The sequence below is a fragment of the Typha angustifolia genome, chromosome 8 (assembly GCF_048772165.1).
Source record: "Typha angustifolia cultivar Huaian chromosome 8, ASM4877216v1, whole genome shotgun sequence".
In the NCBI taxonomy this organism is placed as follows: Eukaryota; Viridiplantae; Streptophyta; class Magnoliopsida; order Poales; family Typhaceae; genus Typha; species Typha angustifolia.
Genome location: NC_133246.1, coordinates 12,207,513 through 12,228,739, shown reverse-complemented (window position 1 = coordinate 12,228,739; position 21,227 = coordinate 12,207,513). Strand labels below are relative to the sequence as shown.

General features: G+C 37.7%; 2 protein-coding genes across 4 annotated transcripts; one reads left to right on the top strand and one right to left on the bottom strand.

The window, feature by feature from the left end:
- The first annotated feature begins 5,959 nt into the window (after nt 1-5,959).
- LOC140764685 (D-amino-acid transaminase, chloroplastic) lies at nt 5,960-10,425 on the top strand. Of its 2 annotated transcripts, none has more exons than XM_073103376.1 (5): nt 5,960-6,296; nt 6,756-6,811; nt 8,226-8,401; nt 8,781-9,454; nt 10,151-10,425. In XM_073103376.1, the coding sequence occupies exons 1-5, from the start codon at nt 6,095-6,097 to the stop codon at nt 10,243-10,245; spliced, it is 1,203 nt and encodes a 400-aa protein (XP_072959477.1). In that variant the 5' UTR covers nt 5,960-6,094; the 3' UTR covers nt 10,246-10,425. The 2 variants fall into 2 exon arrangements, with proteins under 2 accessions (XP_072959477.1, XP_072959478.1); XM_073103377.1 differs by having other exon boundaries at nt 6,276-6,343.
- A 136-nt stretch (nt 10,426-10,561) lies between these two features.
- Nucleotides 10,562-18,125, bottom strand: LOC140764684 (proteinaceous RNase P 1, chloroplastic/mitochondrial-like). 2 transcript variants are annotated; one of them, XM_073103375.1, is made up of 7 exons: nt 16,376-18,125; nt 15,878-15,967; nt 15,608-15,789; nt 13,751-13,871; nt 12,705-12,773; nt 12,027-12,153; nt 10,562-11,365 (listed from the first exon to the last, which is right to left on the bottom strand). In XM_073103375.1, exons 1-6 carry the CDS (start codon nt 17,993-17,995, stop codon nt 12,043-12,045), a joined length of 2,193 nt encoding a protein of 730 aa, XP_072959476.1. In that variant the 5' UTR covers nt 17,996-18,125; the 3' UTR covers nt 10,562-11,365; nt 12,027-12,042. The 2 variants fall into 2 exon arrangements, 1 of the variants encoding a protein (XP_072959476.1); XR_012105080.1 differs by lacking the exons at nt 10,562-11,365; nt 12,027-12,153 and having other exon boundaries at nt 13,751-13,854.
- Nucleotides 18,126-21,227: the final 3,102 nt, after the last annotated feature.

Sequence of the window (21,227 nt, the reverse complement as noted above, 5' to 3'; positions counted from 1 at the left end):
GAGATGATGTTTGACCATAGTCATAGTTGTTTTGTTCAGGTATGTGTAGAAGCCGATCTGGGGAAGCTATTGAAGACAACGGTTTGGCTTGGTCCGAGGTTAGAAAACTTGGACCAAATGGTGGTTTATGAAAACATTTCACTATATTGTTTTGTATGTGGTTGTGTGGGTCACCGCTCGGAACTATGCAAAGAGGTACCTGACGACAAGACGATGGAGGAGCATAGCAGTTCATCTCCGACGAACGGCAATGTAGAGGAGTCAAATCCTAGTGGGGGGAGAGCACAGGCCAACCAAAAAGAATGTTGGGTGATGGTGACATCTCATCTACCACCCTATATTAGAATACCAAAATTTATACAAATTCTAAACCAAGGAGGGAAACTTTAAGGGAAACATGCAAAGGTAAAACCAAAATGGAGGACATGGTTGCACCCTCGAACACATCAAAGATCCCTACACCAGATGTTCTGCAAAAGCTGGTTGACCTAATCAATCACCAAATTGGTGAAATGATAGTTGTTGAAAAGGAACACTGAGATAACAGTTATCGAAGGAAAATGATTATCAATGATCGAATTAGACTTGTAGAGTGACACCTCAATAATTGCAAACCCAAGTTTAGTGATAATCAAGGGAGTACAAGTTCAGCTGGATTCCAGCCAAAGTCAAGAACCCCAAATGTCCTATGTGAAGACCTACAAAGCCAAATCTCTAGATGGTAAACCTAGAAGCCTCTACCTACTGAAAATTCTATAGAATGGGTTAGCTCTTGCCAAGTCAGTACCGACTTTGCCCTCCAATGGCTTGGTGATGAAAGTCCATGACAAGATGATCATGAAGATAAAGGAGACCTTCACCCAAGAACCGAAGGTTAGCCAAGAGGATATGGAGGTAGACCAAAAGCAAACTCAACTAACATGGGTGGCATACGAAGGTGGCCCTATGATGCAAGCAGGTGACTAATTGCAGACTAAGGGTGAGGCAGATGAGAGGCTAGCCCAGTCTACAGGAGGAGACGGATCCAATAAGCTATGCTCATTCATCTTTAATATTTTTTTAATGAGTAAAGCACTATTCTAGAATTATCAAAGAGCTATGAAGAAAGAAGTGCACGACCATTGTCGAGATTTGGATAAGGAGCACAACTTGGATTTCCTTGTTCTACTAGAATCTCATACAAATTGGGAGACTACCAAAGGGTTGGCTAAAGCCCTAAGGCAATGCTGGAACTGGTTTATAATTCCGACGGAAGGCTGGTCGAGAGGCATCATGGTTCTTTGGAAGAAAGAAGTTTATTGGGTGAATGTCATTGCAACATCAAGACAAGTAGTCCATATGGTGATCTCTAACTCTGTATGCCAAACATGGGGCTAGATAACTGTTTATGCTAGCAACTAGTTGAGGAAACAAATGGAACTTTGGGATGAGCTATCAAGGGTCCTGAGTATCAATGCTCCTTGGAGTGTAATGGGCAATTTTAATGCCTATTTTTTCACTCAAAAGAAAATAAGCCTGAGGCCGGTGCAACTGGGACCTAAGTGCAAGGCATTTAAGAAGTTTGTGGAAGAGGCGAGGTTTTGTGATCTAGGCTACGAAGGGCCACCTTCCACATGGTGCAACAATCAGCAAGGACCGAAATGTATTTGGATTAGGCTAGACTGGCTTTAGCTAACACTCATTGGTTGAGTTAGTTCCCGTTGAGCAAAATTACTCACTTTGATAGGACCACATCAGACCACACACCAATTCTCTTAATCATGCCTTTTGTGCCTTGGGCAATGGGCCAATCTATTTCAGTTCAAGTTGCACTCGCTCAAGCATGAGAGGAGCAAAGCTGTTGTTTTGGAGGTTTGGACATGTGGAGCCGAACCATATGCTCTGTAGATAGAGTAGGGAGGCGATAGGGAACCTCGATAGGCGCTTACACAAGGCGTCCTCTACCATCAAGTAGCTAGAGGATCTAGACACAGTGGGGTAGCTCGATGAGGAAGGATTTGGCGACCTTTACAGTCGATATCATCGCAAAATGGCTTTGAGCAAGCAACTGAACATCAAGTGCTAATAGCAGGCTTGGTTGAAACGGGTTTGTGAAAGGAACTGTAATACCCAATTTTCAAGTATCAACTTCGATATGACGGCAATGAAACTATATCTCTGCTATTCAAAAAGATGAGCAAGTTTGGACGCAGAATTAGAAGGAACTAGATGCCCACTTTTGTAAAGTTCTACTTAGAATTTTGGGCCCAACTATGGAGGCCAATCAAATGGAACAAAGTTGGCTAGAACTATCGACCATCCTTATAGAAGAAGCCTTTAACCTTATTCAGCCAGTGACTAACGAGGAGATAAAGAATGAACTTTGGAGTCTACCACAAGATAAAGTGCTTAGACCGGACGGCATCCAAGTAGAGGTCTACGCTCACTATTGGCCTATCCTAGGTGATAGCTACTATGAGGCTGTGCAGTTTTTCTTCTCTACGGACACCCTACCATAGAGATAGAGAAGGATGTATCTCACCCTTATCCCTAGGAAAGAAGTCTCACCTAAGTGTAAGACTTCAAGCCAATAGTGCTATATAACGTCACCTATAAGGTCATCACCAAGGTGTTGGTTAGCCGGTTGAAGGGTCTACTGCCAAAGTTAGTAGGGTCAAAGCAAGCCGCCTTCTTCGAAAGGTAGGTCCATCAACGACAACACCCTAGCTGTCAAAGAGGTGACCAATAGCATGACCAATGACGAGCACAAGCCATTGATCATGATGATCAAAATAGACATAGAGAAGGCTTACGATAATGTGAGTTGGAATGCGGCTCTCAGCACGCTTGATTTATCGCGACCTCCGACAAAGTATCCTATTATCACTGTATTTATTTAACCTAGTTTCCCAGCTCCTCTCAAGTATCCTAAATACCAAGCTTACAGAAAGGAAGCTTACTAGCTTCAACCATAGGAACATGCAGCTCTCCCACCTTTATGCGAACGGTCTGCTCATAACCGCGCAGGCAACCAAGGGCCAATGTGAAATGTGCACTAGAGTGCCTCAAAGTCTACTCAGATCTCACTAAGCAATGCATAAACTTTGCTAAGTCAGAGCTATTCCTCCCAAGGCGGTTAAGCGTGGTGTTGGCTACCAACCTAGCTGATGCCCTTGACTTGTGGCGAGCAGAATTGTCTTTCACCTACTTGGGCATCCGTATTTTCGGGGGGAGGATAAAAGCCGAGGAGCATCAAGGTATGATAGACCGAATTAAGCAAAAATTGGCAAGGTGGAAGAAAGGTTTGCTTTTGATAGCGGGTAGGTTGACACTAGTAAATGCAACGTTAATGGCCATCTGCATCTACTGGTAGGGTAGCACCTAAGTGCCAAACTCAATGCTGGATAGGGTTGAGTGCATTACCTAGTCTTTCCTTTGGGGGCAACAGTCGAGGCCGCAGCATGCATCTCATCAGCCAGGAGACGGTGGCCCAAAGCAAAGAAGACGATGGGTTGGTAGTTAGAAGATTGAAGTTGGCTCGTGCAGCCCTCCTAAGCAAGCTAGCCTTTAAGGTCCTCAACCAAGAGAATACCCCACTTGGTACGAGCTAAATATGGTGAAGTAGACCCGTAGGATACCAACATAGCGCTTTTTCCATTATGGGTTTGACAGGCTACCAATTCCTCTTTGGTGTCCATCAAAGATAGGTGTGGGATGTTGGTGGGCAACAACAACACTAGATTGGCCACGACTCCATGGATGTCTGAAGCTCCTTGATCCAGGCAACCGCACATTATGAGCCCCTCACTACTGAATGAGAATCTCCTTGTGGCCTATTCCTAGACAGGCAGATTTAGACCATGCAGCGGTTGCTAATGTGGAGGGTACAACTGAAGGAGATCACCTTCCACATTGAGATACAACATGGAGGGTAGGCTAATGTGGAGGACAAGTGGGTGTGGAGTGCCCACCCTTCTGAAGAGCCAAGAATAAAATCTCTTAATGTGATTCAGGTCAAATCGGATCACATTAGGAAACATTAGGCGCAATGCATAGAGTTTAATTATCTTAACTGCTTATTTTGTTTAGTTAGAGTATTTATATTTAGCTAATCTAACTTTGCACAGTTTTGGAAAAAATATCCGTAAGATATTTTACAGACATACGAATAATATCAAACTAGTTGAATAAAATCTCCAACCTCTATTCTATAACTTTGGTATTCACAACTTCTCCAAATTCAGAATCTATTTACGGTGAAAGAAAGACTAATCCGAGATAGATAAGGAGGACTGATTTAGTTAAATTGTTTAGGGTTAAATTAAGTTATAATAGAATTTGTTTAGAGTTTTTGGATATTTGACTAGCCTCTATATAGGTGGAAGAGCAGCTGTATTGATTATTAAATATTACAATTGTTTCATTTGCGCTTGAGCCATATTCTCCTTCCTCCTTCCTCCCTATTGGTATCCAACGCAAGTTCTTATCTACGGCTGAGGTTAATCCTCTGTCGCTTCTCCCTCCTCTTTCTAGCGACCAGCCATACCTGAAAGCTCTCTTCTCCCGCCTCATCTACTTTCAAACACCAATCCATTCACTATACCATAATCATCTTTCATAACCCTAACCACATATTTCACGTCCATCCCGCTACCTTCTGAACTTCAGTCATTATTTTATACGAAACTTTCGATCTACTCATCCAATCGAGGAGATTCTGATTGCATTAGATTTCTAACTTCTAGAGGAATAACCTATCTAAATCTTAGATGGATTCAATAGTTTGATTGATCTCAATTATCTTCGTAAGTTTCATTCTAAAATTCTATCTAAATTATCAAGTCAGATAGAAACTCATCTTCATAAAAAACGACCGTAACATTTCCTCAACCAGGCCAAAGAGGAAAGGTGGTCAGGATGTAAAAGGTTGTGAGACCTTTCGATGGCACCTCGCATAAGGACCTTCTATTGCAAGGTATGCAAGAATAGGATGTCGACCATAAGCTATCTCCACTCATTACGTCTGATGCTTGATGACACTTGCCGGCTTTGTGGATTGCATGAAGAATTGATAGCACACCTTTTCTTCACATGTCATTTTGCTAAATTAGTTTGAGAGCTAAAGTGGCAAGAGCTAGGAATGATACGCATTCCATGATGGGACTGGCTCACGGAGGAGGTGCACCAGTTGGAAGCAGTGAAATAATCTCACCTTTTGGGATGAGAGAGCTAGTCTGCAGAGGATGGCGATGAGAGCGGCCCAACTAACTAGAGAATACTTTAAACCACCTAAAGCATTGAGGACCAAAATCAGTATGATAGTTCAAGCGGAGCTGTCAGATCTAGGGTGGCTTAAGTTAAACACTGACTATACATATACCGTCGACGACTATCAAGGCAACACAGGGGCTATAATCAGAGATGAAAAGGGCTTCCTAGAGTCATTGCTTAGGAGCCTTGTCCTAGTGAGTCGGTGATCCTCTCGAAGTTTTGTGCAATCCGCATGGGGCTGAGGTTGGTTTATAGAGAGGTCAAGTTAGTTCTTTAGTCAGACTTTGCAGAGGTAGTGAATATCATCAAAGGTGATAGCCCATGTCTCTAGCAAGTGAGAAAATTGTGGTAGAGTGTAAGGGCTGATCAAAGGTCTTTATAGGGTTAGATTGCATCATATTGCAAGAGAAGGTAACTAGGTAGCTGACCGGGCAGCCTATCGGGGTAAACTAGGTTTAAATTATACGGTTATTGGGGGCAGCCCACCGGGGTAAACTAGGTTTAAATTATACGGTTATTGGGCCAGAAGGCCCAATCCCCCATATTGCTGTACCTTGTTGAGCGTTGACTCCGGCACCTGCTCAGCAGGTAAGGAGGCAAGTTAAGCTTAATCCAAGCTCTCAATTATCAAAAAAGAAAAAAAAGATTCTCGGACGCAGAAAACGACTTAAATGCATTACTTAATACGACATAATAGAAAGAAAGTGCAATCCAATGTGCTAAACATTGCAGCCGAAATCTTGTATGCTTTTAAAATGCTAATGTGCTGTTCTGTTTCATCTCTTATACATAGAAAGAAGGCATCTTTGCGATCTTTCTCCTTCGATTTCAGCTTGGGTAATCAATGGCTTCTATCTCGGCCTTTTTGGGCGAACCCATATTGGGATACCGGTCGACGGCGACGGTTGTCAGATCAACGGGAGGTCAGAACCATGGTGGGGGGAGGAGACTCACGTTTAATGGAGTTGGATTTCGAGGTTTCGGATTAGGGGTGGATAGAAGGTCGTGGAAGGAGGTCAGAGCCGTGAAGACTTCCGGTTGGGCAGGTGGATTGTTGGGGCTTCCTCTGTTTTTGTTTGCTTTTGCTTTGATGGTAATATAGCTTTGTGTTGATCCTGATGGTCTCTCTCTCTCTCTCTCTCTCTCTCTCTCTTGTTTTTGGTAGTCTTGCGATGATGCAAAGATAGCGAAAACGAGTTAAAGATTGAATTTTTATCATCCTATGATTGCAACATATGTAAAATGAGCGAAAAGATGATGTTCTGTAGTTGTTTTTATTGTTCTTTGTAGTATAGTTCTATGTTTTTCTTTATCCGAAAAATCCCAAGGAGTGAGAAGGTTCTTGAAATTTACTTTCTTCTTGCCTCTCTCTCTCTCTCTAAGATAGAATCATAGAATATTTTTTGTTCTGGTCCTTGATAAATATCACGCAAAAGACGATTACAAGAGAAACAAAGAGGAAAGATATTTCTATCAATGGACTCATTTCGTTCTTTGCTTTGCAGAATCTACAGAGGCTGGAAGTCACCAATTTGATGTTCCTGTATTGTCTGCAACTGAGGTAGATATTTCATAGTATATAAGTGATACAGTAAACGTTACAATTTTCTTTTTATGGTTAGGATTCTTTTTCTCCCTTTGTAGCTCTGATATACTCTGCTCTAATCTATTGCCATTTTGATGAACAAGTGAAGCTTCTTGTTGTATTGCATTAGTTATCTAATGTAGGATAAGATGGCTGAATATATTAATTGCCTTTCCTTTCTCCTAATTATTAGTTCTTTTTTGTTATTGAGAATGGTTTCTGAGTGTATAGACTAAGAAGAACAATATATGACAGGTAATAGAAGAACAATGTGCTGTTTGATAATTAAAGGAAACTAGAGTTGTATAACATCTTTGTGTAAGCAATGGAGCCCCTAGTTGGATGTATGACTCTAGTACCATGGTGAGCTGCAAGAGGTAAAGGGTTTCTTCACTTTGACAACAGCCAAGGACCACCCCATTTGCCAGTGGCTCATTTTGTCCATGGTTTGGCATGAGCTTAATCAGTTTCAATTAAAAATTGAGCTACCCTCAGATTGAAATATCTCATTCCTTTTTAAACTGATGAAAATGAATAAATGTTTTAGCTTATACTATGTACTGAGGGGTTTTCTGCTTGTGCATGTAGATACTGGTTAATGTTTTATTGGAGGCTTGTACTTTAATCTCCTATATGAGCAGTTCATGAGCAGCTTGAATTTGGCTCCAAAAAGGAACCAGATAGAGCTTGTCTTTGGTAAGGAAAAAAAGGAATTGCTAATGTTCCAATATATCAGATTATTTGACATGTATTACAGCAATTCCCTTGGTAATGCTTTTGGTGTCAGTTGAAGTGAATTCATAAATTAAGAGAGAGTAACTTCCTTGAAGACTTTATTGTCCCATGCAGCTGACCTGGCAGAAGTAACTATCTAAATGTAACCAGCCTTCCATTGCATGGAAAAGAAAGTCAAACTGTTAGCTCTATATCAACTTGAACTCAAATCATGAGTTCACGTTCTGTTATTTTGATACAGAAGGGAGAGAGTTCACCAGATCAATATTATTTCAAAAAGGAATTGCAGTGTACTATAAAGTTCAGAGTTAAAACTGAGTTAAGACTCCTGCAAAACGAACAAAAGAATGAGGTCACCAACCATGGACCATAAGGCAATAAAAAAATAGGAGATCCTTGCAATATAGCGTTATTTCTGAGGAGCCGTCATCCGATGGCAATGTCTGAAATAATGATATGCAAGGCGAAGAGTTTTTAATAATTCCATTGTGTTCCCTCTTCATTATTCTTTTGTGTATGCCTAATTGCAGTTTTTTCCTCTTTCTATTACCAACTTCTCTCTTCTATTAGAAAGCATTTACATAATCTTTGAACGCATATTATTCAGAGATGATCTTTAACCCAATTTTTCTTTTCTTTTTTCTTTGGTATGAAGGTTGCAGAAAGGCTAAAATCATTCCAAGAAAATAGTAGTAAGAAAAATTACAGGGCAATGTACTCCAGCATCCTTGGTGGAATTACTACTGATCATGCAGCAATGGTGATACCCATGGATGACCATATGGTCCATAGAGGACATGGGGTTTTTGATACTGCTGCTATAATGGATGGGTAAGAGTTAAGGCATCCAAGGTTATTCTTTCAACTTCATTGATAAGTAGAAAGAATATTATCTGACTGTAAACAGAATATAGTGCTGTCTTTAGCTCAATTTATTTTACAGTGCCTCTATTGCAGGTTATGATAATGACTGTAGTGGATCTATCATCCGATAATGTTTGCATAGGAGTTTATATGTGAATTAACTCTTTGAGAAAAGGATGCTTCCTCCTTTTTGTTCTCTTCCCTTTATTTTCTCACTCTGTGAGCAAAGGGAAAACAACAATACGCATGAGATTTGAGGAGAGAACATTTAGGGATATTGTACATAATTACTTCATGCTCATCAATTACTAATATTTTCTTGATTTTTATATTTTTATGATCTCAGACACCTTTATGAATTAGATCAGCATTTAGATCGTTTCTTAAGGTCTGCATCGATGGCCAAAATTCGTCTACCATTTGATCGCGCAACCATAAGAAGCATACTCATTCAAACAGTGAGTGCATCAAAATGTACTCAAGGGTCATTGAGGTATTGGCTCTCTGCAGGACCTGGTGACTTCCAATTATCTCCATCTGGCTGCCTAAATCCTGCTCTTTATGCTATTGTGATACAAAGTCATTCGCTACCAACCCAAAAGGGTTGTAAAGTAATAACATCATCAGTTCCTATGAAGTCTCCACAGTTTGCAGTTATGAAAAATGTAAACTACCTCCCGAATGCCCTATCCAAAATGGAAGCTGAAGAAAATGGAGCATTTGCTGGGATTTGGTTAGATGATGAAGGATTTGTTGCTGAGGGTCCTAATATGAATGTTGGCTTTGTGTCGCGGAAGAAGGAGCTTCTTATGCCTCATTTTGACAAGATTCTGAGTGGATGCACTGCAAAACGGGTAATAGTTCTTGCTGAACAACTTGTAGCAGATGGGAGACTTAAAGGGATAAAATTAGGAAATGTGAAAGTTGATGAAGGGAAGATGGCCGATGAAATGATGCTCATTGGGAGTGGAATTCTTGTGAAGCCTGTTCTGCAATGGGATGATCAGATCATTGGTTCTGGTAAGGCTGATTTCTCAATAACTAACCATGTACCTCTTTACGTTTTTTCATAGTAGAAAGTCCACATGACCCTTATATCGCTATCAATATAATATCCATGCTTACGGCCATGTATATGGTAGTCATATATGAAGACAAACTTATAGTAGATCTTGGCAGTTGGCAGTGCATCCATTTTGTAATAACTGTTTATACAGAGATTTACAACATCTGGAGTTTTAACTTCAAGTCATATATATTGAGCATGACACTGACTATGAAATCAAGCAAACACCCATGAACGACTAGAGAGATACATGTTTGCCGAAACTACTTTTTTCTCTTCTCATTTATGTATGAGGAAAATTAGTCTGTTACTTTACAGCAAAATTGTATTCTCACTGCTAGAAGATTGATATATTTATTAATTTTTAGGATTCTTGGAAGTTACTTGTGCTGTTGATGACTTTGATGTTCTTAATTTTTCTGATCAAAATGGCTATAGCCTGTGATATGCCAAATAGTTTTTTTCTTGATGACTGGTATAGTGTTTTTCAAGATCATATTTATAAAATTAATGCAATAACTAACTTCAAAATTTCTGTTTATCTAAGAAATGTTGCTTTTGTTCCATGATATTTGTATCTATTTTTCGAAAAGTAGGGTTACTCAAACGCTTATCCCTTCTTTCCTTTTCCTTTCCTTTTCCGGCCGCAGGCAAAGAAGGCCCAGTAGCTGAAGCTCTTTTTGATCTCATTATTGAAGACATGAGATCTGGTCCATCTACAGTTCGATTTCCTGTCCCTTACTAAACTTGCTTGCTACTTTTCTCTGTTGTGGAAGTTTGCAAAATGCCATTCAACTGCTCTAAGACATGTTCTTGTTTGTGCCTTTTCAGCAGGCAAAGAGTTCTCTTTTCTAAATTTTAAAAACAGTCGAACACAATTTGATGTTAAATGTCATTACCATATTTATCTATCATCTTTTATCAAGTTAAATGAAGTTAATTTGGAGAACGTTAGACTATATCCACTTTATGTAGTTTCATTGTAGAATATCTCTGATTCGGATTATTCAACCATAGAAATATAGTCTAAGTAGTAGATGGAGGAGTGATTTAGTCGTTTTATTATTTATTTATGGCACAAATAATAGCGCTAATGAAATACCGTTAGTGTTAAATGAAAAGTCTGTCACAATGCTCAAGTTTGAAATACAATAGGATATGTTAAACCTGAGCTAAACCATAGGGAGTTTACAAACCTTTTTTTAATCCACAGCAGATACTAAAATTACCTAATAGATGCCTGGCAAATAAATAAACAGCCCAAGACTATGTAGAAAATTCTCAGGACTTCTGCACTACAGTGAATATCCTCTCAAGCCAAGTTGCAGCATCAATTGGGAACCCTAATATGCTTAGCCTTAGCTTCTAGCTATACAAGTTTCCCATATGCAGAGTATTGAAGCTTCTTCGAAACCCAAAGTTTGTCTAGCTCTTTGAAGAGTAGACATAATATCTGATGAATATTATATATTCCTGATGATAACATTGTATAAAGAATGATGACTAACATATATTTGAATGTTTGGAGTCTTGGCAACAAAATAAATTGATAGTGGGCAAAAGATACAAAATACAGCAAGTGGGGAAAGATTGCAGAAGCATAAGCTTTCCAGCACTTTGTTTCTCACACAACTAGACTTGAAGCGCTGGAGAATGGAGAGGATGACAAAGTTTGTTTGTGATGGCTTAGAACTTCTTCTGTGTCATTCAGACAGCCACAGATTTCTCTTCCGGCACCTCCCTGGCAGAGAGATGATTTTATGTTGGATATGACAGTCAGTGTCCATCATGTTCCTTTGAAATGCATTACGATCCTCTCTGATTGAAAATGCAGCAGCACAATTCACCTTCTCAAAATATGCTGACTGTTCCAGAAAGAAGAAGAGAGTCAAAACTGCCATATCCTGAGGTGTCTGTACATGCAATGTGCACGGGCTGTCTTTTATGCATTTCATGGCATAATTTAAAGAATCAACAAACAAAAAAAAAACACTTTGGCAGTACTATCTATTTTTTATGATTGATCATTTCATGGTTCTACCTTTGGCTAAGTTTCTAAATCAAGTTACTAGCATAGGAGTAGGAAGATGGTTGCACCCAAATGGTTCTTAACTTTAGATATGAAATTGAACTATCTATCTAGCAAGATATTCTTGTAAATGAGGCACAGATGCAGGAATTTATGAATGGTTGCATTATATCCATATGCATGCGAACTATGAAATAAGCATATCCTTTGAGATGAACATTGTTCATGTGAAACGTTAAAGTTGAAAACATTACTAGTTGCAGTAGGTAGCAAATGATCCACAGCAAACCAATGTTATGTAATTCTCTTAAGCTGGGTATGCTTGGGCTAAGTTGCAGACTTATATAAAATATTGTTGATAGCTTACTTAGATTTTATGAGTTGTTATGTTAAATGCTTGAAGTACCATTTTGATAAAATAAATAAGGATGTCTAACTGAAAACTCCATCTCAACGTGTCTCACTGGTAATGCGAAATAAATTAGCATGAATTTCACCTTCTGGCAGGGTAGATCATTCTTTAATAGTGCGCAAATTGGCACGTGTGACACATAACCATGTTCTTTCTCTCTCAGATTCACATTCGGACCTGATAGGAATATGCCAATGACCTTCCTCTGATTCCTGAGTTTGAGAGAAAAAAAATTATCAGAACACTAGTTACCTTACCGAGAGAAGATCTAGCTGACTTCGGGTGCCACATCATTGAACAATATATTGAAAGGAATTTTATTTCTCTACTTATAGTTCTTCACACTGGAAGTCTTGAAATGGGAATGTCCTACTATCCAATCTCTAATCAAAATCTATTATACTAGAAGAGAAACTCAAGATGTCAAAGAAACATAGTTACATAAATGACTCTCCCATGTGTCAGAGAATATTGGTAATGGTAATAGATTTAAATTTTGATAGTGCTTTGATATCTGATCATAATTTTGGTGCTTACATTCTCGTTACTGTGCCTAGGTTAATGTGAGCTTCCAGTAGGTCTCCATCTTATCAATTATATTTAAGCAAGTCAGAATTACTATAAATTTTGTTAGTTATTAGATAAGTGAAGCATCATCAGGAGAAAATTAAGCCAACCTAGCTGACATGAACTCCTCTTTACTTTCTGCATAGATCTAAAAGTATAATAAACAATGAGGACAATGAAAGTGCTGGCAACAAACCTGTACAACAACAGAACATGGAGGGGGCATTTGAAACTCAAAGCCACCATCTCGGAAACTGAAGCGCACCTATCAGGAGAAGACAATTTTTGAGTAGACCATTCATTGTCTAATATATGAGACACCAAGATTAAACTTCTCAAACCTTAAAGCTTGTGCTCTAGGTTAGAAGAACAGGAGTTAACAGGCAAACATCACCGAGGAAGAATAAATTTTAAGAAGAGATATATGCTTTCAATTTTTTTAAATGTAAAATATTTAATTCAATCTCCCATATCTTAGTTTAGAGGACACAGGCAGCATGTGGGTAGGCCAAAAAACCAACATTGTCATGTGTCTCAGGAGATCAATGTTTTAGTGAATGAAGAATTAGGTTCAGAATGCTTCTAACTCCAAGCACAACTTATGCCATTTCACTTCTCATATCTTCTGCCTCATAATTAGAAAATATTCCATGCAACATTGAAATAAGAATATTTTATAATATATACTACTCAAATAGTTTCAAACTGTATATCTGCCACTATATTAAATATTTGGTGTCACAACTTTAATAAGTTATGCATATGCCATCAAATCCTTTATAGTTCCCAAAGTGTGTATCTAAAGTCAGCTTCTGAATTATCCTTTTCATGTGAGCTGTAACCTTTCATTTACTCAATCTCTTCCCTACATTATTCAACCTGTCTTCTACTCCCTACTGATCATTGATTGTTCTCTCATCTCTCCCCCACTGCCCCGCATAACATCATCCCCTCCTAATGCTACAAACAGCTGAGTTTTAAGGTATAGACTAGTACATGTATGTAGAATAAGAGGAGGGCATTTTTGGTAGTTTGCAAAATATTTCCACAACAGGCCTGCATAGGAACATATATTCAGTACCAAAGATTTCAGTACATATGTAATACTCCAATAACTCGGTGAGTCAGTGGTGTGCATATACAGTACAGGTGTTATTGGCCATATAAGGATAAAAAGAGAAATAAAAAATGTTCCACTTTTTGAAAAGATTTTCATTGTCCCAAAAGAAAATGTATGCATACCTGATGCCTTTCTTTCCATTTGGGAAAAAAATCATTTCCTAAAAGCTGGAATACATGATCTCTCATTTCATCATTTGTCACGATCAAGCATTTACATTTTATAGCTGCATACAACCAGTACCTGAACCATATATTATTCCAACAGTAACTTCAGAAAATAACTAAAATGTGACAAAGTACTTTCATAAAAACAATATCAGTTGACAAAGTACTTACATAAAAACAGTATTGATATGATGGACAGAAAGGAGCTTCAAGAAAAATAAGTGTCAAGACACTTTCAAGTGATGTATCCATAAAAGTCATCTAAAATGGACATCGACTTGTGAAACAAGGGACTAATAAATCTCTTAATTCAAAGGATCTTGCACATTGAGTAATTTCGGTGATTTAACCTGTAGATTGTGGAGGATTGTGTTGATGTCTTCCAAAATTAAAAGAACTAAAATTTTGTATTTGATAGTCCCAAATTTACATTTGTTCAGCTTTCTCTACTCAGTTTTGCGTGTATTTATACTGTGTTATACATAATTTAATTTTTTGTAACTGTACTGAAAAATTTAGAAGTATATCTTTGTTGTGTGGAAGCAGAGGTGTTGATAGAAGATGTTTTTCATTTATGAAACCTGAGAACAAATCTCTTGAATGTCCGCATGAGACAGTCCCAACTTCTTTAGATATGAACTTGTTAAGACATAGATAATACACTTGTGATATGAAGAGGACTAAGATCCTCCTTGTTCGTTATATTCTTGTAACTCATAATGAAGTGGAAACCGTTAGGTACTAAGGCCTTATTTGTTTTGAGTTTAAGAACACCCCTTGAACTGATTTAAAGGTTTTTAACCTGGTTTAGTAACCAAATATCTTTTTATCTTTTTTATATTTAACCAACTTCACTCTTCAAAAAATTAAAACTAAGAAATGAGACTAACTGATCAATTTCGGGGCTTAGCCTCAAACCAAACAAGACCTTAAGTTTTAACAGAAGTGCCAACTCATGCTCTTTCTCTACCTTCCCCTCTTTGTATTTCTTCTTTCTTCCCAAGGATCTTCCAAAATAATCTCAAGCAACCAAATTATCTTTTAATTCACCACTATAACATTATAACTTTAAGTACTCCTAAAAGATCTTTGCACGTTTCCTTTTTACCCCTGGACTTCAAATGCAAATAAGTGGAGCACTGCACTATTATAGGATCGTAAAACAAACTAATGTCAAAAACATATAAAATTACTAAAGTAAGGAGAGATTATTCCAGGAAATAAAACCAAGATGGGAATTCAGAGGAGCAGGAAGGATTTTAGGCCCTCTTTGCTTTGAGTTCAAAGATTTCTTCTGAATTGGTTAAGGGACTCCTAACATAGTTCAATAACCAAACATGTTTTTATTTTTTTAATATCTAACCAAATTTATTCTTCAAAAAATTAAAATTAAAAAATGAGACCAACTAATCAAGTTCGGAGCCTAGCCTTAAACCAAACAAGGCTTTAGTTTTTCTACTTGATGTAAATCTTCTCCACAAAGAGGGATATATCCATACATATCCTTTTTACATCAGTTCATATAAATCTCAAGCAACAATATTACACTTCTCAAATGTTTACTGGTTTGTGCATTAGCATCATTTATGATTATTTTATGTATTGAGTTCTAACATAGCTAAAACAAACTTCTTGCTCCATATTCAACAACACAGTCAACACAATATCGCAATCTAGGCAAGTTAAGATCATAATATCATCCTGAAGAAGATGGATATTATGGAATATTTGGTTTTATTCCTGATTTCTAAAAATGCCTGTCAAATAAAAAGATTTCAAGAACAAGATTGTCATGAGTTAAGACAGTCTCACCAATCATCATTTGATCCTGTTGGAGTTGCATAAATAGCATCTGCATTCTTCCATTTTTCTATCAGCTTGCTACTTAGAGGTTCCTCCATCTTGTCTCCGCTGAGTCGTCTGTTATGCACAATTATCAATGGCCATTTCTTCGATGGAAGTTTCTGGCGTATACCATTGACAACAGCATTTACCTGCATATTGAAAAGATGAGGCTAAGTAACAGTAATACAAGCAATTCTAATAATCAGACGCCATTGCAACTTATAAGTTACTATATACCTTCTTTAGTGAGAACTGTCTTTGGCTGAAGAGACCAATGTTGGCAGCATCAACAACAGCTTCAAATGGGCCATAGTAGTCTAACCATTTCTATAAGAAGAAGAGAATGCAGTCAATCGACAGCATAAACGAATATAGTCCAAAAGAAATGATTCAACCTTTTTTACGTCCAGAGATTAAAAATGACTATATTAAACATAAGAAAAGGAGAGGAAGAAAACAGAAAAGTGGCTTCTGAGGTCAACGTATAATTTGTTCACAGCTTTCATGTTTATCAAGATATATGGACATTTCACTAGCAGCCTGAGGAGGAAAAGGAAAATAAAAGAACCTGAACAGATATGAAAGAAGACAAGGATTTACATCAGGCAAAGCTAACTATAGGGAAATCACTATGGCATAAGGAACGCAGCTGCAAGTCTAATCATACTTTCCTCCATAAGAAATAAGAAACCATTAGAATGAAATGGTAATTCTCAAGGGCAAAAGAACTTGTACCTGGAATTTCTGAAAGCTTGAGTTTCTTTCTCTCTTGCTGGCTATTGATGCTACAGACAAGGAAAAATTTTCAGTATCAACCGGATCAAGGTCTATGGTCACTAATTTCTCACCACAGGCCAGACAAACTCCATCTGCATCAACATTTGTATGAGCTAAAGTCCATTTTCCCCTACCCAACCAACCCAAACCATGCCACCCCCCTCCACCATTTTCAATTGCTTGTGCTACAGAATTTCCATCCCATTTTCTTTTTCCTACTCTAGATGCAGTAGAACTCCTAAACCATGCTTCAATCAAATCTGCTATTGAGGAAGACACCTGCCTTACATTAGTTCTAAGCTTGTGAAGCAAATAATAAACCTTTTCTCCTCGGTAAGCTGCCACACTAACTCTTAGAAGTGCCTCCAATTCAGGTTCTTCAGGGTAAACCCCTGATTCCAACATGTGTGCTTCCACCTCAAAAGCTTTCTCAACATCACCATTATTGCAGAAGGTCATTAGAGCAGGACCATATGACCTCAACCTTCGGGTTATACCCAGTTCCTTCATATGTTTTACAATCTCAAAAGCCATGTCTCCATTATTCATAGACATTGCCATTCGGGCAACTGATGTTAAAGCTGCTTCACTCATAGGAACTTTCTCCACACACATCTTCTCAAAGATCTCAAATCCCCTAGTTCGTGCGTAGTCCCTTACGTCGTCACTGATTGGGATACCAACATCATTACCTTTTTGTTCAATCAAAGAATAATCTTTACTCATTCCTTCCTTAAGATTGATGGTGTGAAGATGTTGACCTTCTGTTGTGGCACCATTCACGCCCACCTGAGAATGCTTTATTGACGATTTATTGCTTGAGATTTCTTTAACACTAGGACTACTGCTACTACTGCTACTACTGCCACCACCACCAGTACCACTTTTTGCAGGATGTACAACCCCAACAGCAGCAGAGGAACACAAATACAGAAGCACATTATAGTGATACTGTTCCAATTGGATCCCATCCTTAATAGCAGAATCAAAAAGAGAAATAGCACCAATCACATTCCCTTTCTTAGAGCACATGTCTAACCCAACTCTCAGCTCAATTTCTGCCGTTTTGGTCTTATCTTTCTTGTTCCTCTTCTTCATCACCTTTTCCTCTGTTTTCCTCTCAGTTTTACCCAAAGTTCCAATCCTTTTAGGCTTTCTGCCCTGTATTTCATCTCTGGACCTCGAAGAAGACAACCCAGAAGAACCCATTTCTCTATTTCGCCTAAAACCTCTGTCTTTAGGTTCTTTCCTCTGTTTACGACCTCTGAATACTACTGTCTCCTCACGACCAACTAAACTATCTTCAATTCCCTCATCCTTCCCTTTCCTCTCATGGGTCACTTTTCTTTGGGCTATTCTATCAGGTACTTTGCCTGCATGAGATTTTGATGCAGAAAAAGGAGGGAAGTCGTGGAGTGGAGCGTATTTGGGTGATGAGAGTGCACAGAAGTGGCGAAAGGGGAGAGCTTTGAAGCCATATCGAGATGGGCAGTGGGAGAGAGTGGTGGTGGAGAAGAGAAGCTCAGTTTGGAGAGATTTGGAGGAGAAGGAAACAGCCATGCTGTGATAGTGGTACATGGGGAGGCTTCCATGAGAGAGGAGAATAAGAAGGAAGAAAGCTTTTATAGAAGAAGGAAGATTGCAGAGTGTTAAGGATAAGATTTTGTTTACAAGAGGAGCTTCATTTTGCACTAGAGAGAGAGTGGGAAGTGGAAGATTGCAACAATTGAGATTTCATTGCACGCCTTATATTCTAATAATATTACGCAATACCCATCTTGCTATCAAGGAAAATTTCCATATTGCCGATTTACCCCCTATATTTTTAATAGTTGCAAATCACTTTCTCCATCTATCAAATATTTGCAAATGAAATAAAAAAAACTACCATGCTATTAGTTCTATCAACTAAACTTAACTTAGGTGTGGTTCAGGCCTAATCAGGACACCTTACAAGAGAGATTAGGTTCGCTAAGTTGAATATGTTTATCGGAGTATTAGTTGTTTACTGATTTTAGATAAATTTGAGCCTCGAGCTTGCATAGTCGAACTCCCCGATCTGATAGCAATCTTCATTAAAGCATTTGAACATTCAGCCAACGACACTCAAGCACTCTAATTCGAGAGCAATCTTCATCCAACGACATTCGAATGCTTCAATCTGAGAGTGACCTTCGTTGAGGCGTTCAAACGCTCAACTAACGGCGTTTGAACACTCCAATTTGATAGGAACCTTTGTCCAATGATATTTGAATGCTTGAACTAAAAGATGTAGATTTGGAGTTTCAACGAAAGCGTTTAAATACCCAACACCAAGATCATTTCGTGTTAAGATTAATTTGAATGTTTTTAAATTTCTGTTTAGCCTCTAAATATGTAGAGACGTTCATTTTTTTTATTATGAAAGAATAGTAAAAAATATTGACAAATTCTATCTTCTCTTACCTCTCATCTCTCTCAATCTTCTTCTTTGATCTAAGGCTAACGCCATCAAACTAATATTATTTCTTTCCTCCTCAACTATTGATTTCTCTAACTTTGATCATTCTGCCCTCTCTCTCAAACCATAGCTGTTGAATGGCTCCTCCCTCCTCATTCATCGATCCCTATTTTTTACGGGCCAACCATCTTCTCATCTTCCTTCTTTTTAAATCACAAATTTACCATATGCTATCATACTATCATCATTTTCATTCCTTCTATTTCTATTGTTTAGATCTCATTATCTCTACCTATTTAACCGTCGAACCACCCACCACCATCGCTACAATAAACCCATCTTAGCCCAGCACACAACATAATCAAATTCACAAATTAACTTAACCACACTAAAAATTTGCTAAAATACCTTTATCCAACTCAAAATACTTTACATAACCCAAAATACCTTTAACAAAATATCTTACCCAGAAAATCTTACAAAAGGTAAAAAAATTATAGGAGAAAGGATGCTGAAAAAGACCTCAATTTAATTTTTGACTGAATTCAAGTAATTCCTTGTTGCTATTTGAGATTAGAGGAGAAAATGAATTCTATTATGTCCTTAAAAAAAAGGTGGGGGCATTTTTAATATTTAAAAATATTAAATATTTCTACTAAATGATATTAGTGTTAACCAGCCACTCATATTTACAAATATTAAAAATGCAGGATGTAAATTATAAATAGGTGAATAAAAATATTAAATACAAATTTCGCTGGCATCTATAACTCGTGTAGTATTTTTGGGTTTAGATGGCTAGATCTGACCTTACATGCCTTGATTACTTCTTCTGAAAGTTGAAACCATTTGATAACTGTTTATATATATATAAGGTTAAATTAATCAATCCTATGGTTGAAGTGTAGGAACCGAAGTATTTAACCCCAAATAAAAAAGGAAAAAAATACCCAAAGAAATCCTGGGGTTCGTGCGATTGTGCCTTTACTTCAATTTTCAACTCTAAACAATAAAGGAGTAATTTTTCTACCACAGTAGAGCATAAATTATACACATCAAAAATTCATTTTCTGGTGTTGATATTCACAAGGTTAACCAACCATACAGAAGGGAAAATAAAGCTTCGTAAAGCTAAAATCACTTTTAAGATGCCATCTATGATCTCTATGTCATTGACTCATTCACTGATAGCAAATATAGTACAGCATCTTAAAATTATCTGTAGTGAATGTGTTCACGTTGGAACAAGAAATTGTAATGCATTATAGATTGAATTCGATCATTGGCATGAAGGCATCAGAGGAATTACTGCTTCACTTAATGGCAATAGCTTCGAGGAATAAGATAATAGACTTGAGTTAGTCACTGCTAACCCTGGAGATTTTACAACAATTCTTCACAAAAAGGAGATAGACTGAAGAGTTTCTCCTAAATTCCTTCTTTTTTTCGAAGTGTCTTGCATTATCCACGAATTTGAAATGCAATTCTATTTGTCGTAAGATAATCTTGACATCATATGGCACTTCAACACCAAAAATGAAGAAAACCGAGGAATAAAATGAGACGAAAATTCTTTGGATGAACTGCTGTGTCAAGAAGACAGTTTTTCATGAGCTTAAAAAGATTCAGAAGTTGAACAGTATAGCATCACAAACAGGTCATCTACTCTGTCTGTCTCCTTTAAAACAAGTCTCAAAGTTTGCCAAGAAGTGTCCTAATGATGTCATAAAGGCATGGAGATTCCTGCAAAAGAGATTTCGTTAGAGTGACTATATAAACATATGAACAAAAGGAATAAAAAATGTCTGTCTCAGAGCTAAGATCCTTGAACATTTCCAATGTGGTAACATTAGTTACCACTATCGGATATTATGTTTGCCGCCAAAGGTTAACAATTGACAGATATACACAGATCAAATAACAGCTACTGTCACAATAGTAGTTCCTAATATGAAACAAATGTCATTTCCTTGTCAAATTACAAATTAAGCAACTAGGCCAGAACATCCAGAACAACTAGATAACAGTGTTCAGGATGAAAAAATAATTAAAATCGTAAATATAAATGCATGTTTATAAAAATATTAAAGCTTTTTTAGTTAATAATGCCACTTCAGGATGACTGATTCTTCACAAGAAAGATGTTTCCCTCGCACAAGATTGAGTAACTAAGAACCTAAAATCAATGTGGTTGTACTATTCAGCTTGAAAATGAGTTGAAATGTCTGAAGCAATTTTCAGAGGCTCCTTAAACCTTAGTACTGGAGGAAATGCCTCCACAAAACTGACACCTATTAAGTGTATGTACCAAAGGATAATGTTCCAAATAAGAGCAACTAATGTTTGGTGGCCAAAAGAATAGGGAAAGAT

Bases quoted from the DNA above. Each gene is read 5' to 3' on its own strand.
- LOC140764685 (XM_073103376.1), top strand. From the start codon at position 6,095: ATGGCTTCTATCTCGGCCTTTTTGGGCGAACCCATATTGGGATACCGG. The intron at 8,402-8,780 runs GTAAGAGTTAAG...TTATGATCTCAG, and splicing joins ACTGCTGCTATAATGGATGG to ACACCTTTATGAATTAGATC. The intron at 9,455-10,150 runs GTAAGGCTGATT...TTCCGGCCGCAG, and splicing joins TGATCAGATCATTGGTTCTG to GCAAAGAAGGCCCAGTAGCT.
- LOC140764684 (XM_073103375.1), bottom strand. From the start codon at position 17,995: ATGTACCACTATCACAGCATGGCTGTTTCCTTCTCCTCCAAATCTCTC. The intron at 13,872-15,607 runs GTGAGACTGTCT...TATATGGTTCAG, and splicing joins ACAGGATCAAATGATGATTG to GTACTGGTTGTATGCAGCTA. The intron at 12,774-13,750 runs GTATGCATACAT...TTCTCCTGATAG, and splicing joins AATGGAAAGAAAGGCATCAG to GTGCGCTTCAGTTTCCGAGA.